General features: G+C 43.4%; 1 protein-coding gene across 1 annotated transcript in view; it reads left to right on the top strand.

The window, feature by feature from the left end:
* The window catches only part of NECTIN4 (nectin cell adhesion molecule 4), a 151671-nt gene that overhangs the window by 108829 nt on the left and 26462 nt on the right, over positions 1–16380 (top strand). Inside the window, exons 2-4 of the mRNA XM_070766081.1 lie at positions 6180–6533; positions 9503–9793; positions 11222–11342. Coding sequence (XP_070622182.1) covers positions 6180–6533; positions 9503–9793; positions 11222–11342 — 766 coding nt within the window. The remainder of the gene's footprint in view (positions 1–6179; positions 6534–9502; positions 9794–11221; positions 11343–16380) is intronic.

The following is a 16380-nucleotide window of genomic DNA, read 5'->3' as shown; positions in this document are numbered from 1 at the left end:
TAAGAACCGAACATTCAAGATTTTTTTGCCTCTTCTCAAGAACCATTTTCCACTTACAAACCCGAGCCTTCGAAACTGTAAATGGAAAAGGTGAGGAGAAGCCTCCGTGGGGCCTCTCTAGGAATCTCCTGGGAAGAAACAGGGCTGGAAAAGGCAGGCAGAAGCCTCTTGGGGCCTCTCTAGGAATCTCCTGGGAGGAAACAGGACTGGAAAAGGTGGGGAGACGCCTCTGTAGGGCTTCTCTAGGAATCTCCTGGGAAGAAACAGGGCCGGAAAAGGCAGGGAGAAGCCTCTTGGGGCCTCTCTAGGAATCTCCTGGGAGGAAACAGGACTGGAAAAGGTGGGGAGACGCCTCTGTAGGGCCTCTCTAGGAATCTCTTGGGAGAAAACAGGGCCGGAAAAGGCAGGGAGACGCCTCCGTGGGGCCTCTCTAGGAATCTCCTGGGAGGAAACAGGGTCTCCACCCTGCCTGTGGTTTCCCCAATCGCACACATTATTTGCTTTTACATTGATTCCTATGGGAAAAATTGCTTCTTTTACAAACCTTTCTACTTAAGAACCTGGTCACGGAATGAATTAAGTTCGTAAGTAGAGGTACCACTGTATTCTATTCTATTCTATTCTATTCTATTTATATTCCATTCCATTCCATCTTTATTCCATTCCGTTCTACCTTTATTCTATTATTCTGCCATGTTCAGAAGAGGCTCAGCACTCAAAGCTTGATGGGGTTGGACTTTTAGGGGTTAACACCAATTTTGCCGTAACTATTTTAAAATTATACGTTCCCAATTTGCAGGGCCGTTACTCACGAAATGTTTATTTATTTGTTGTTTTATTGTATCACTAGCTGCGGAGGTTTTCTTTTGTCTGGGGGATAAATACACATATTAAGTAAATAAATCATGCTGGTCCAACGTTGTGACTGTGTTCACAGTATGCAAACCTGGGACTTTGTTTTTACCTCAAAACTAAGATTTAAATTCGTAACCAGGGAGTGGCGGACGGGTTGAATCCATGAGGAGATTTCCACCTAAGCCAGCTGCTAAAGGACTCCTGAGTCCCGGGGATTAATATTATTTTACAAGCTACCCACATAATGGTTTTGGGGAGCGCTGAGTCAGATGCTTTCTGTTTGTGAACCTTAGTAGCTTAAAAGAAAGATTTGAGGGATGCGTCACATACTCTGCATCATTTTTCAGAAATCGTTTGGAGGGGTAACTCATTCTTGAAAGCCATAGTCACAAAGTATAAAAAGAACTGGTATAAAATGTTGTATAGGTGTCATAGTACACCAACACCATTAGAAACATAGAAACTTAGAGCAGTGTTTCCCAACCTTGGCCACTTGAAGATATTTGGACTTCAACTCCCAGAATTCCCCAGCCAGCGAATGCTGGCTGGGGAATTCTGGGAGTTGAAGTCCAGATATCTTCAAGTGGCCAAGGTTGGGAAACACTGACATAGCGGATTGACAACAGAAATCGACCTCCTGGTCCATCTAGTCTGCCCTTATACTATTTCCTGTATTTTATCTTAGGATGGATCTATGTTTATCCCAGACATGTTTAAGTTCAGTTACTATGGATTGACCAATCATGTCTGCTGGAAGTTTGTTCCAAGGATCTACTCCTCTTTCAGTAAAATAATATTTTCTCATGTTGCTTCTGGTCTTTCCCCCAACTAACCTCAGATTGTGTCCCCTTGTTCTTGTGTCCACTTTCCTATTAAAAACACTTCCCTCCTGAACCTTATTTAATCCTTGAACATATTTAAATGTTTCGATCGTGTCCCCCCCTTTTTCTTCTGTCCTCCAGACTGTACAGATTGAGTTCATGAAGTCTTTCCTGATACGTTTTATGCTTAAGACCTTCCACCATTCTTGTAGCCCGTTTTTGGATCCGTTCAATTTTATCCATCTCTTTTTGTAGGTGAGGTCTCCAGAACTGAACACAGTATTCCAAATGTGGTCTCACCAGCGCTCTATATAGCGGGATCACAATCCTACCGCCCGACCACACTGCTCACCCATTTTGACACTGTCAGAAATCACTACCCCTAAATCCTTCTCTTCTGAAGTTTATGCTAACATAGAACTGCCAATACAATACTCCGATTGAGGATTCCTTTTCCCCAAGTGCATTAATTTACATTTGGAAACATTAAACTGCAGTTTCCGTTGCTTTGACCATTTATCTAGTAAAGCTAAATCATTTACCATATTACAGCACTATATGCTCTATATAGCGGGATCACAATCTCCCTCTTCCTGCTTGTTATACCTCTAGCTATGCAGCCAAGCCTTCTACTTGCTTTCCCTGCTGCCTGACCACCCATTTTGAGACTGTCAGAAATCACTTCCTATAAAACCTTCTCTTCTGAAGCCAAGGATTTTTCTCCTCTGAATCACCGTCGTTGAAAACATTGCACAGCCATCTGTCCAGGAATGTATAAGGACACCTGCCTTGGGCGGGGGGGCTAGACTAGAAGACCTCCAAGGTCCCTTCCAGTCAAAATTGGGAATGAGGACGGTGCACCGGTAGTGAAGGTGGCACTGAGCATGCAGCTTCTGTTCTCTTGCGTGTGCGCATATGCGTCCCAGCGTGTTTTTGCTTCTGCGCATGCCCAGGAAGCAAAATCTCGCAAGGGGATGTGCACGCATATGAGATTTCAATGATTTTTTTGCTTTTGCACATGCAGGGAAGCAAGAAATATCGGCAAAATCTCTCACACATGCACAGATTTTGCCTCTCTCGCTCACAAGAGGAGGAGGAGCAGGAGGAGGAGGAAGAAGAGGAGGAGGAAGAAAGCAGGGGAGGAAAAGGAAGAAGAGGAAAAGGAGGGGGAAGAGGAGGAGGAAGAGGAGAAAGAAGAAGGGAGGGGAGGGAAAGGAAAAAGAAGAGGAGGAAGAAGGAGGAAGAGGAGGAGAAAGGAGTGGAAAAGGGAGGAAGAAGAGGAGGAGGAGGAATTAGAAGGGGAAGAGGAGGAGGAGCATACAAATCCAATAAATAAATAAATAAACAAACAAACAAATAAATAAATAAGAGCAGCAGGAGGAGGTGGAAGAAGAAAGGAGGGGAGGAAAAAGAAAAAGAGAAGGAGGAGGAAGAAGAGGAAGAGCAGGAGGGGGAGAAGGAGGAGGAAGAAGAGGAAGAAAGGAGCGGAGGAAAAGGAAGAGGAGGAGGAGGAGGAAGAGGAGGAAGAAGTGGAAAAGGGAGGAAGAAGAAGAAGAGGAGGAGGAATTAGAAGGGGAAGAGGAGGAGGAGAGGAAAAAGAAGGAGGAAGAGGAGGAGGTAATGGAAAAGGGAGGAAGAAGAGGAGGAGGAGTAGGGATTAGAAGGGGAATAGAAGGAGGAGGAGAGGAAGAGAAGGAGGAGGTGGAAGAAGAAAGGAGGGGAGAAAAAGGAAGTATGAGGAAGAGGAGGAGGAAGAAGTGGAAAAGGGAGGAAGAAGAATTGGGAAGAATTAGAAGGGGAAGATGAGGAGAAGAAAAAGAGCAGGAGGAGGAGGTGGAAGAAGAAATGAGGGGAGGAAGAAGGAAAGGAAGAAGAGGAAAAAGAGAAAGAGGAGGAGGAGGAAGAAAGGAGGAGGAAAAGGTAAAAGAAAAGAAGAAAAAGAACCTTTTAATCCTGGTATGAGGAAGTTGTTCAATGCCCGTAACTGTTTACTATTGACCTCGTAATTGCCAGGTAGTATTTCCTGGCATGGATCTCATGGCCAGGTGTCCCTTTGCCAGGTGTGAATGGAGAGCCAGGATGTGTGTGCGTGTGTTTGTGTGTGACTGAGAGCCCTTTCTCTCTTCTCTGGGCATCGTTTTTGGCACGGAGTGGAGGTTCCCAAACAAGGAACAGCATACCAGGTCCATGAGGAATGACCATACCTGGCCAAGAAACTACCTAGCTCTCACCCCCGTATCTCAGAATACAGAGTAACAGACACCTGACAACCGGTGCTCTGGGCGTGCTTCCTCTTCCTTTGGGCGCGTGCCTGTGTGTGTATTTCCAAACTTCTGATTTGTCCTTTGGGGATTTATTTTTTTGCCTCCGGGACTTCAGCAAAGCTTCCCTGAAGTGTCCGGAGAGCGAAACGGCCTCCCCCAAGGCTGAAAATCATCGCGCGCTGGAGCTAAAACCTAACAAAGTCTCACATGCCCTCTGACACGGCTGTGCATGCCACCTGTGGCACGCCTGCCATAAGTGTTAAATCAGGAGACTGGAGACCACGGGCTAATAATCAGCTCTTTATTAGCAGAGACAAGTAGAAGTGATCAGCTCAACTCTCAGTCTCCAACAGAGAGAATGGCTTGAAACCGCAGCTATTTATACTTTTCGGGAAAGCGGGAAACTTTTGACAGTTAGTTGAAATTGGCGACAAGTCCATTTGACTTGTCCATTAGCCAATCAGCGTTCATTTTCAAAACGGCTTACAGAGACATAACAATAAGTTCACCATTTATTTATTTATTGGACTTTTATGATGCCCCTCTCTGAGGACTCGGAACAGCTTACATTGGCCCTACACCATTTCAGACAAATGGGTGTCCAGTCTCTTCTTAAAAGCCTCTTTTTAAAAGCCTTAAAAAACTACTTGGTGGCAAGCAGTTCCACTGGTTAATTGTCTTCATTGTTAGGAAGTTTCTCCTTAATCCCAGCTTGCTTCTCTCCTTGGTTAGTTTCCATCCATTGCTTCTTGTCCTGCCAACAGGATCTTTGTAAAATAACCCCCCTCCCTTTTCTTTGTGGCAAATGCCGGGATGTAATAAGTAAATAGAGTTTGTTTTTTTCCTCTGCTTTTTTCTTTCTTTTCTTTCCCTTCTTTTTTTTTGGTCTATAATTTTCTTTCTTTGTATTTTTAGTCGATAAAGTCTTTTTTTTTCTTCTAAGAAAAATTCTGGAGAATACATAAAGAGGAGGAGGAGGCAGGAAGGCATACCTGAATTAGTAAAAGGATAATGATTAATTTAATAAGGTTTAAAGGTTGAATTCAATTAGAAGAAAATTAGATATCTCAATCAGGGTTTCCCAACCTTGGCAACTTGAAGATATCTGGACTTCAACTCCCAGAATTCTGGGAGTTGAAGTCTAGATATCTTCAAGTTGTCAAGGTTGGGAAACACTGATCTAGATGACAAAATCAGAGGCCAAGGTTGGGGATGTAATTAATTGGAAACTAATAAATTTTTTTTTGGGGGGGGGGACACAATTATAATTGGCTTGCTAACTCGATACCATTTTTATTGTATTATGAAGGTCTTTTGAAATGTAATGGAAAAGTTTGTATGGAGAAAAAAAAATTACCCCAAAAAAATACTGGAATGTGCTATCATGTCACCTCTAATTCTTCTTTTCTTTAGACTGGCCAAACCCAAAATTAATTAATCAATTAATTAATTAGTTAATTAATTAATTAATTAAATGAGTTAGTTAGTTAGTTAGTTAGTTAGTTAGTTAGTTAGTTAGTTAGTTAGTTAGTTAGTTAGTCCAATACACAATGAGGGTTTTAGTGGGTATATATCTATATACACATAGTAAAATACATGATGAAGGTTATAGAGCAGATACTCATAGTAAAATATATCTAAGAAAGAATAGAAAAGAAGATATAGTAATAGAACATATCAATGAAAGAATAGAAGAAGAAATATAGGAATAGAAGAAAGGTATAGGAGATATAGGAGAGCAATAGGACAGGGGACGGAAGGCACTCTAGTGCACTTGTACTCGCCCCTTACTGACTTCTTAGGAGGTCAACCGTGGATAATCTAAGGGTAAAGTGTTGGGGGTTTGGGGCTGACACTATGGAGTCCGGTAATGAGTTCCACGCTTCGACAACTCGGTAACTGAAGTCATATTTTTTACAGTCAAGTTTGGAGCGGTTAATATTAAGTTTAAATCTGTTGTGTGCTCTTGTGTTGTTGTGGTTGAAGCCGAAGTAGTCGCCGACAGGCAGGACGTTGCAGCATATGATCTTGTGGGCAATACATAGATCTTGTTTAAGGCGTCTTAGTTCTAAACTTCCACCACCGTTCTTCTTGTGTTAGTCTCTAGGTTTTAATCTCAAGGAGAAGAGCGTTGCGGGTTTCCAAAACCAGGTCCGGTCTTTTTTTTCACAGGATTGAATTTGGGACTGCCCCCATCCAACCCGTTCACCCCCATGTTTCTTTTCTCCCACCTCTGCAGGTCTGCTGGCCCGAGTGTTGGAGACCCCGCGCAGCGTGACGGCGGTGTTTGGCAAAGACGTTGTCCTCCCCTGCGGCTACCAGGCCACGCAGGGCGAGACGGTGCTGCAGGTCACCTGGTTGAAGCGAGGGGATGGCGGGAAGAACACAGAACTGGCGGTCCTGAATTCCCAGCACGGGGTCCACATCCAGGATGCCTACGCCGGGCGGGTGCTGCGGCAGGGCCAGGGCTCCCTGGTGAACAGCTCCGTCCTGCTGAAGAACGCGGTGCAGGCCGATGAGGGCACCTACGAATGCCACCTCATCACCTTCCCCCAGGGCAACTTTGAGTCCCACCTGGCCCTCAAGGTTCTAGGTAAGGACACCTGAGGCCCTCGAGGTTCTAGGTAAGGACTCCCGAGGAGCTTCAGATTTCAACCTCGCCCTCAAGGTTTTAGATAAGGACCCCTGAGGCTCTCAGGGTTCTAGGTGAGAACCCCTGAGGAGCTTCAAATCTCCACCTGGCTCTCAAAGTTCTAGGTAAGGATCCCTAAGGCCTTCAAGGTTCTAGGTAAGGACCACCAAGGAGTTTCAAATCTCCACCTGGCCCTGAAGGTTCTAGGTAAGGACACCTGAGGAGCTTCAGATCTCCACCTGGCCCTAAATTTTCTAGGTAAGGACCCCCGAAGAGCTTCACATCTCTACCTGGCCTTTTAGGGTTTTAGGTAAGGGTCCCAAGGATCTTCAGGTCTCCAAGTAGCCTTCAAGTTTCTAGTTAAGGACTCCGAGGAACTTCTGGTTTCCACCTAGCCCTCAAGGTTCTAAGTAAGGATCCCTGAGAAGTTTTAGGTTTCTACCTGGCCCTCAAAGTTCTAGGTAAAGATCTCTGAGGAGTTTTAGGTCTCCACCTAGCTCTCAAAGTTCTAGGTAAGGATCTCTGAGGCCCTCAAGGTTCTAGGCAAGGGCTCATGAGGAGCTTCAGGTCTCCACCTGGCCTTCAAGGTTCTAGGCAAGGACCCCCGAGTAGCTTCTGGTTTCCACCTGGGCTTCAAAGTTCTAGGTAAAGGCTCCTGAAGAACTTCTGGTCTCCACCTGGCCCTCAAGGTTCTAAATAAGGAGGACCTCAAGCTTCTTGGTAAGGACTACTAAGGAGCTTCTGCTCTCCACCTGGCCCTAAAGGTTGTAGGTAAGGACTATCGGCATAGGCACAGGGGGATCTTTTCCCTGACTGGTAGGGAAGGTAAGTGGAAACTACCACTGGTTGCAGCCTATAATGAAAATGAATCAAGCCCACTAATTATGATCTCCTCTGATAAAGAAACTAACTATTTGTTTGTTTGTTTGTTTGTTTGTTTGTTTGTTTGTTTACTTACTTACTTACTTACTTACTTACTTACTTATTGGATTTGTATGCTGCCCCTCTCCGTGGACTCGGGACATCTAACAACAGTGATAAAAAACAGCATGTAACAATCCAATAATAAAACAACTAAAAATCCCTTACTTATAAAACCAAACATACACACAAACATACCATGCATAAATTGTAGAGGCCTAGGGGAAAAGAATATCTCAATTCCCCCATGCCTGACATCAGAGGTGGGTTTTAAGGAGCTTACGAAAGGCGAGGAGAGTGGGGGCAATTCTAATCTCTGGGGGGAGTTGGTTCCAGAGGGCCGGGGCCGCCACAGAGAAGGCTCTTCCCCTGGGTCCTGCCAAACGACATTGTTTAGTTGACGGGACTCGGAGAAGACCTAACTGGTTGCTGGGATTCGTGCGGCAGAAGGTGGTCCCGGAAACAATCTGGTCCGGTGCCATGGGACAGGGGAGAGCTGCGTGCCAGGGCTTCTCAGGATGGATGGTTTCCTGCAAGGGCCCAGCTCTGCCACTCCTCACCCTTATCCCTTGTGCCCCAAAGGAGTCAGTACTAGGTTCCTAGCTTGGAGTGGCCCCGTGGGCCCCTTTCCCAGACCTGCAGTTAATTATAGTTCTAAAAGTGGCGTACGATTTTAGGGCAATTAGAATCTGCCCCTGCCTCCAGCACGGATCAGGTGTACAAAGATCACAGAGACGGACGAACAACTCCTGGAAAGGAGGAACTGCGCTTCCCAATCCAGAAATTGGGATAGCCAGGGTGGCGCAGTGGTTAGAGTGCATGCAGCACTGCAGGCTCCTTCAGCTAACCGCTCGCTGTAGTTCAGCAGTTCAAATCTCACCACTGGCTCAAGGTTGACTCAGCCTTCCGTCCTTCCGAGGTGGGTCAAATGAGGACCCAGATTTTGGGGGGCAAGATTGTGTAAACCACTTAGAGAAGGCTATAAAAGCCCTAGGAAGTGGTATATAAGTCTTATTGCTATTGCTATTATTTTGCTCTAAGTGTGGGAAAAGGAAAGATATAGACTAGTGGTGAAATCCTACTGGTACAGCATCCTTAAGCATCCTTAACAAAGTAAAAGGCATTTAAAAACTTTGGACATTTGTGTAGCAAATCTGTGTTACATTTCTTATTGTGCTCACAATCATGTAACTATTTTTGGCATATTATTACAAACAAGTCATATACATTGTTCTTACTTCTATGTCTAGTCTCAGAAAACACAGTCCTCCTCCCCTTCCTCCTCCTCCACCTCCCTTGTAGCGCTGATAATGTTCCCTAGTTGGGTAATGAAACTTCTGCAGGAAAACAACCCAGTTTTTTATATTTATATTAGTTATATTTATTCTGCTGCACGAATCCCAGCGGCCGGTTAGATCCCACAGAGTTGGCCATCTCCGGGTCCCGTCAACTAAACAATGTCGGCTGGCGGGACCCAGGGGAAGAGCCTTCTCTGTGGTGGCCCCTACCCTCTGGAACCAGCTCCCCCGGAGATTAGGATTGCCCCCACCCTCCTTGCCTTTTGTAAACTTCTTAAAACCCACCTCTGCCATCAGGCATGGGGGAACTGAGATATCTCTCCTTGCCTATGTAGTTTTATGTATGGTATGTTGTATGTATGATTTTTAAACAATGGGGTTTTTTAGACTTTTAATGTTAGATTTATTATTGTAGACTTTTAATACTAGATTTGTCATTGTATACTGTTTTTATCACTGTTGTGAGCCGCCCCGAGTCTGCGGAGAGGGGCGGCATACAAATCTAAATAATAATAATAATAATAATAATAATAATAATAATAATAATAATTTTTCTGAGTCTACCTACAGTCGCCACGTGTGAATAGGCGGCAGTCTAACCCCCTCTAAATAAAGAAATCCGTTCACAGCGTGCCGAGGGACACCCCGCCCGTCCTTGGGGACTCCTTCGTCTCTGCTAACCCGCGCCTGGTCTCCTCCGTCTCTCCGCAGTGCCGCCGTTGCCGATTCTGAACCTGGGCCCTCCGCTGGAGGAAGGGCAGGGCCGCACGCTGGCCGCCTCCTGCACGGCCGAAGGGAACCCAGTCCCCACCGTCACCTGGGAGACGGACATCCGCGGCGTCGCCAACACCCAGGAATCCTCGCATTCCCGCTCGGCCTCGGTCACCAGCGAGTTCTACGTGGTGCCGGGGCGGAGCATGAACGGCAAGGCCTTGACCTGCGTGGTTTCGCATCCGGGACTGCAGCACATGAAGAGGATCACTCACACCCTCAGCGTGGCCTGTAGGTACCGGTTCTCCCCTTCGCCTCTCTCCCCTCGCTTGTCCTCCCGCCTCTCGTAGATCTCCATGGCTGCTGGAATTTGGGATCGGCCCTTGGGTGAACGGGTGGGGATTCCCCCATTGCCATGCAATGCAATGCAGATAGGGGGACGGTGGAAACACACCACCTCCAGCCCCCCAGGACAGGAAGTCAGGGCATGTTATGGGCCCCCCTCGATCAGGGATGTACTTCTGGTGGGATCGCCCAAAAGGGCCTTCTCTGTGGTGGCCCCCTCTCTGTGGAACATGGTTGATCCATCACCCTCTGGTTTTACTGAAAGGCCTTAAATGTGGGGTTGGGTCAGCGGTTGCCTGGGGACCCCGAATGGAGCCAGAAAGGGGGCTGGTTTGATGGTGTTGTTGCTGGTGGGGAGTTGATGGGTTTTATGCTGGGACTTTTAATATTGTAAGCCACCCAGAGCCACCGATGTGTGAGTTGGGCAGCCATATAAAATTCTGATGAGAGAGAGAGAGAGAAACATGGGTGATAATAGTGGATGGATGGATGGATGGATGGATGGATGGATGGATGGATGGATGGATGGATGGATGGACGGACAGGGGGATGGATGGACGGGGGGATAGATAGATAGATAGATAGATAGATAGATAGATAGATAGATAGATAGATAGATAGATAGATATAGATAGATCTTTAGATAGGAGAGAATGAGAGATAGAGATAGAGATGGATGATAATAGATGATAGATGAGAGTGAGATGATAATAGATGATAAAGAGATGAGAGAGAGAGGAGTCTCTCTCTCTCTCTCTTTCATCTATCTATCATCTATTATCATCTCTCTGATGATGGATGATGTGTGCATGTGTGTGTGAGAGAGAGATGGATGATAATACAGGAAGGATAGATAGATAGGTATGTAGATATGTAGGTAGGTAGGTAGGTGGATAGATAGATAGATATGAACAGATGGATGGAAAGTGTGTCACATGTTTTTTTGCTGAATTCGAAAATTAAGGGAGACTAGGATAGATCTATTTCGGCCTTATTTTGGCCTCATCAGCTAGCCATACCCTCACTGGGATTTGAACCTGCAACCTTTGCCTTGTAAGGCAGAGAATTAACCTCTAGGCTACAGTATCCAATCCCTTAAATATACTGTATATATTACAGATAGAGAGGTGATAGATGATACATAAATGATAAGAGAGACAGATAGACAGACGGAGACAGAGAAAGAGAAAGGGAGAGAGATAAGTAGATTGGTAGATTAAATAGAGAGGTGAAAGAGAGAAAGGGAGAGAGACAGAGAGACCGACCTGCTTGTTGTCTCCAGTAATAGTCATAGTAAGGCCCTGGCTACAAGGCAGTCCCGGGCTGTGCCCTTCCCTTCGGTTTGCCTAACCTTGCCTTCCCTCCCCCATGCAGACCTGTCGGATGCCTCCATCCTGGGTCACGAGGCTGAGCAGGACTGGACAGAAGGCCAGGAAGGGGCTTCTCTCAAGTGCCTTGGAGATGGGAACCCCCCACCCACCTACAATTGGTCTCGGTGAGTCTGGGGCTGTGTCTTTAGCCTCGAGGTCGGGCTCATGGTGGGAGTTGCAGATGGGGCCAGGATCTGAACTTGGTTCCATTGTTGTTGGTTACAACAGGGGTCTCTAATTAGGGATACTAATTTGAACTTTTCTGAACACAATTTAAATGAAAAAAAAAATAATGGTTATAGTTTTATTTTGCTCATAAAAGCCCCCCCCCCATTTTTGTGAACTTTTTTTCAATTTATAGATAGTTTCGCCTGCAAACTATGTACAGTTTTACTAAATTTGGTGTGGGATTATTAGTTTGAACATTTCTGAACATAATGAAATTAAAATTGAACTGCAAAAATTGATGCTTATTTGCTTATTTTGCTCTGAAAAGCCCCCCCCCATTTTTTTCAAGTACTTCACTTTATATTTTTTTTAGGCTCCTAATTCCAAATATTTTCAATAACGCTGGCATTGATATACTAAAATAAACATTCCTGATCACAACCAAATGAAAATTGAACTGAAAAAATTGTGCGCAATTTTTTCACTTTATATATAAATTATGCTTGTGGATTCAAAATTACATACTTGTTTTTAGTAAAATCAATTTCTTTCATAAAATTAGTTGTCTGGCTATCATGTACTTGCTTTTCAAAAGGATACTCTAATATTTTCAGCCAAATCTATATAAAAAGTGAAAATAATGGCACACAGCAAGGCCGAGGGGTGGTGGCCCTTTTCTGAGCAAAATAAACAAATAAGCATCAATTTTTTTCAGTTCAATTTTCATATCGTTATGTTCAGAAATGTTCACATTAGTATCCCAGTGAAAAAGGTTTTCAAAAAAGTTTGAACTGGCAGGCTAAAAAAATGTAAAGTAGCAATGATTGCACACAGCCGAAATGTGGTTTGGGCTTTCTGGGTGAAATAAAAATATAAGCAGCAATTAGAAACCTTAGGGAATATTTTTCTGATGATCAGCAATGTTCAATTTAGTAAATCAATGCCTAGGGTATTAAAAATATTTTGGATTTGGAGCCTAAAAAAAATGTAAAGTGAAACTGATTGCACACAGGTGTGTGTGTGGGGGGAAGCCCTATTTCTCAGCAAAATAAACAAATAAGCATCATTTTTTCAGTTCAATTTTCATATCATTATGTTCAGAAATGTTCAAACTAGTAATCCAATGCAAAATATTTTAATAATATTTTGAATTTGGAGCCTGAAATATATATAAATTGAAAAAACTGCACACAGTGGGGGGACACTTTTATCAGCAAAATAAAAGGATAAACATCATTTTTTTCAGTTCACTTTTCATATCATTATGTTCAGAAATGTTCAAAATAGTAATTCAATGCAAAACGTTTTCAAAAAAGTTGCAACTGGCAGGCTAAAAAAAAAGTAAGTTGAAAATGATTGCACACAGCCGGGTGGGGGGAAGCCTTATTTCTGAGCAAAAAAATCCAATAAGCATCCTTTTTTTCAGTTCATTTCCATTTTTGCAATGATCAGGAATGTTCAAAATAGTGATCCAATGCAAAAAAAGGTTTTTAAAAAGTTGGAACTGGCAGCCTAATCTAGATAAAAATGAACAAAATTGCACAAAATGGGGGGGGGATTTTGTGAACAAAATAAACAAATAAGCATTAATTTTTTCATTTCATTGCGTGCAGAAATATTCAAACTAGTTTCCCAGTGAAAATTGTTTTCAAAAAGACCAAATTTAAGTACCCAAAATAAACCATTTTCCAGGAACAGTACAAATGTGAGGTTTTTTTGCCCAGCAAAAACCAAGCACTAAAATGATGAAAAGTCATGAAATTTCAAGTTTCAAATATGCAGGGAAATTTTTTTTACAGGGTCTCAAACATCGTTTCCGGGTCACATAGACCTGAACAGAACAGCAGGGTTTTAGAATTCTGCTAAGGGTATAGCAAATTCATCTGTTACTTTGTTTATAAAAAAGTTTATTAATGCAGCGGATGCATGCTTCTGGTTTTGACTTTTGCGACAAATTCTTAACACCACAGTTGTTAAGGGAAGCAATGAGTGGTTCAATGAATCATACGGTCATAATTCCCTCACTAATTTTACTTGTCGGAAGCCAACCAGGAAGCCTTTCCATGGAGACCACTTGACCCTGGGCAGCTGTCATTTATTTATCTATTGATTTGCAAAATGGATTCTCCACCTGTTCTATGGAGGATAATTCTGAGCGGCTTACAATATGCAATACATAATAAATACATGCCAATGGTGAATTTTGATTATGCAACAACAATGGTTGTAAGCGTAAGGACCGGCTGCAAGTCACTTAAAAAAAATTAATACAGAAACAATTATTTCATTATAAACATACATAAACAAATAAGAACAAGACATTTTAAAAACATTGGATGATGTGTGGCAGTCCTGTTTCTTATTTTCAATAGTGATATTTCTATATTACTGCCATTTAATATTTCTATTATTATATACATTTTAATTTACAAAAGTTTTACATCGTAACCCTTTTATTCCTATATTCACTCAATCCTTTGTTCCTTTTGCCCCCTGTTATTTAAATTATTTGACTATTTATTTGGTTGTCTTTATTTTATTTTTTGTTTTCCCCGCCTTTCTAACCAAGAGTAAAATTTATTCCAACTTTGATAGCATTCCAACTCATCTTTAACTTTTATTTCCATTGTTGATTGATCCATTTCTGCACAGATCATAATTTTTTCTAATAATTCGTCTTCCGTTGGTATGTTTTCACTTTTCCATTGTTGTGGAAAAATTAATTTCGCCATGATTGTCATGTGCAGGATTAAGTACATTTGACATCTTTTGTATCTTTCATGGGTTATTCCCAATAGGAATAGTTCTGGTTTTCTTTCATTTTTCTTTTCCGATATCTCCTCTAACCATTTTTGAACTCTGTTCCAAAATATTTTTGTCTTGTTGCAAAGCCACCGCATATGGCAATAAAAACCATTCTCTTTCCTACATTTCCAGCATTTAGGTGAATTTTTAAAATCTATTTTAGTTAATTGATGTTGATAAAATTGAAGGAGTCCAAAGATGGGCTACAAAAATAGTGGAAGATCTTAAGAATAAAACTTATCAGGAAAGACTTCATGAACTCAATCTGTATAGTCTGGAGGACAGAAGGGAAAGGGGGGGACATGATCGAAACATTTAAATATGTTTAAGGGTTAAAAAAGGTTCAGGAAAGTGAACACAAGAACAAGGGGGCACAATGTGAGGCTAGTTGGGGGAAAGATCAGAAGCAACATGAGAAAATATTTTTTTGCCGAAAGAGGAGTAGGTGCTTGGAACAAACTTCCAGCAAATGTGGTTGGTAAATCCACAGTCACTGAATTTAAACATGCCTGGGACAAACATAGATCCATCCTAAGATAAAATACAGGTAATAGTATAAGGGCAGACTAGATGGACCATGAGGTCTTTTTCTGCCGTCTATCTTCTATGTTTCTCATGGTGTTGGTGTTCTATGCCACTTATACAACATTTTATACTAGTTCTCTTTGTACGTTGTGACTAGTGTTAGTTTTTTAAAATTTCTTGTCCACAATTGTTGCAACAGTCTTGCAAGTTGCGTTTTTTGAGTGCTGTCATCATTTGGAATGGTCACTAAATGAACAGTCGTAAGTCAAGGACTCCTTAAAACCAGGCACAGTTCTGATGGCCCCAGTGGGACTTTTTAAAGTGTCTTCTCTGGGTACCTCCACTTCCTTCCAAGGCCAAGAGAAGAGCCATTGCACCCAATCTGGTCTGGCTGCCACGGAAATCTCCCACGGAAATCTCCCACGGAAAGCGCCCGCCTGATCCTCCATAAACGCCTCTTCTCCTCCATCCGTCCTTTCTCTGCTGTCTCGTAACGCTGCCTTTTTGTTTCTCAGAGGGACCAGCTGAGACTTGCCGTGGGTTTCGGGCACGGAGCCTCGGGGCAAAATGCAGCCTTTGTAGAGAGCCGAGAAAGAACAGCAAAGTCAGCACGGCAGACTAGGGGCTGGGAGTCTTCCTGGGGGGGTGCGGCCCGGCAGGAACACAATACCATTGGCAATTGCCGCCCTGCACAACTTGTCACACTGCAGTGGAAGGGAGCACCGGAGCGGCCCAGGTTGGCAGCCGAGCTGCCCTGCCAGAGGGTGCCTGGTGGCGTGCCCAGAATTGTCATTTATTTGGCTTGGTGGCAAATAGTTGGCCCATCCTTGGCCTTGCTGGCTTGCGAGAGACTTTCTCTAGAACCGAAACCAGACTTTTAGAAAACTAGAAAGGTTGCAGAGAAGAGCAACTAAGACGATAAAGATTGGTTGCAGGAACTGGGTCTGTCTCGTTTAATGAAAAGAAGGACCAGGGGAGACATGATGGGGTTTTATAAGTATTATTAATATTTGACTTCTTTTTATTATTGTATTGCTGTCTTGTTTTTATTGTTATAAACCGCCCTGAGTCTTAAGGATTGGGCAGCATAGGTAAATTAAATTAATTAAATTAGATTAAATGATAGCACTCTTCCAATATCTCAGGGGTTGCCACGAAGAAGAGGGAGTCAAGCTATTCCCCAAAGCACCTGAGGGCAGAACAAGAAGCAGTGGGTGAAAATTAAACAAGGAGAGAAGCAACTTAGAACTAAGGAGAAATTTCCTGACAGTTAGAACAATTAATCAGTGGAACAGCTTGCCTCCAGAAGTTGTGAATGCTCCAACACTGGAGGTTTTAAAGAAGGGGTTGGATAACCATTGGTCTGAGATGATGTAGGGCAGTGATGGAGAACCTTTTCGGCACTGAGTGCCAAACCAGAATGCGCCTGCATATGCGTGCATAGCATGTGTGGGCCAGGGCACTGGAAACTCAGAGACCAGCTGACCGATGCATGCATGCCTGTTATTTTGACCGGGGGTTTTTGGGCTGTTTTCAGACCATTTTCCAGGCTGTTTTCCGGCTATTTTCAGGCTGTTTTGACCCAAGGAATGACCAGAAAACAGTTGGAAATCACCCTGAAAATGGCCAAAAAAATGCCCCCGCCAAAGGCTGTTTTGGGGCCAT

Source organism: Erythrolamprus reginae, chromosome 13, assembly GCF_031021105.1.
Source record: "Erythrolamprus reginae isolate rEryReg1 chromosome 13, rEryReg1.hap1, whole genome shotgun sequence".
In the NCBI taxonomy this organism is placed as follows: domain Eukaryota; kingdom Metazoa; phylum Chordata; class Lepidosauria; order Squamata; family Dipsadidae; genus Erythrolamprus; species Erythrolamprus reginae.
Note: the sequence above shows the minus strand (reverse complement) of the source record. Positions and strands in the feature narration are given on the sequence as shown.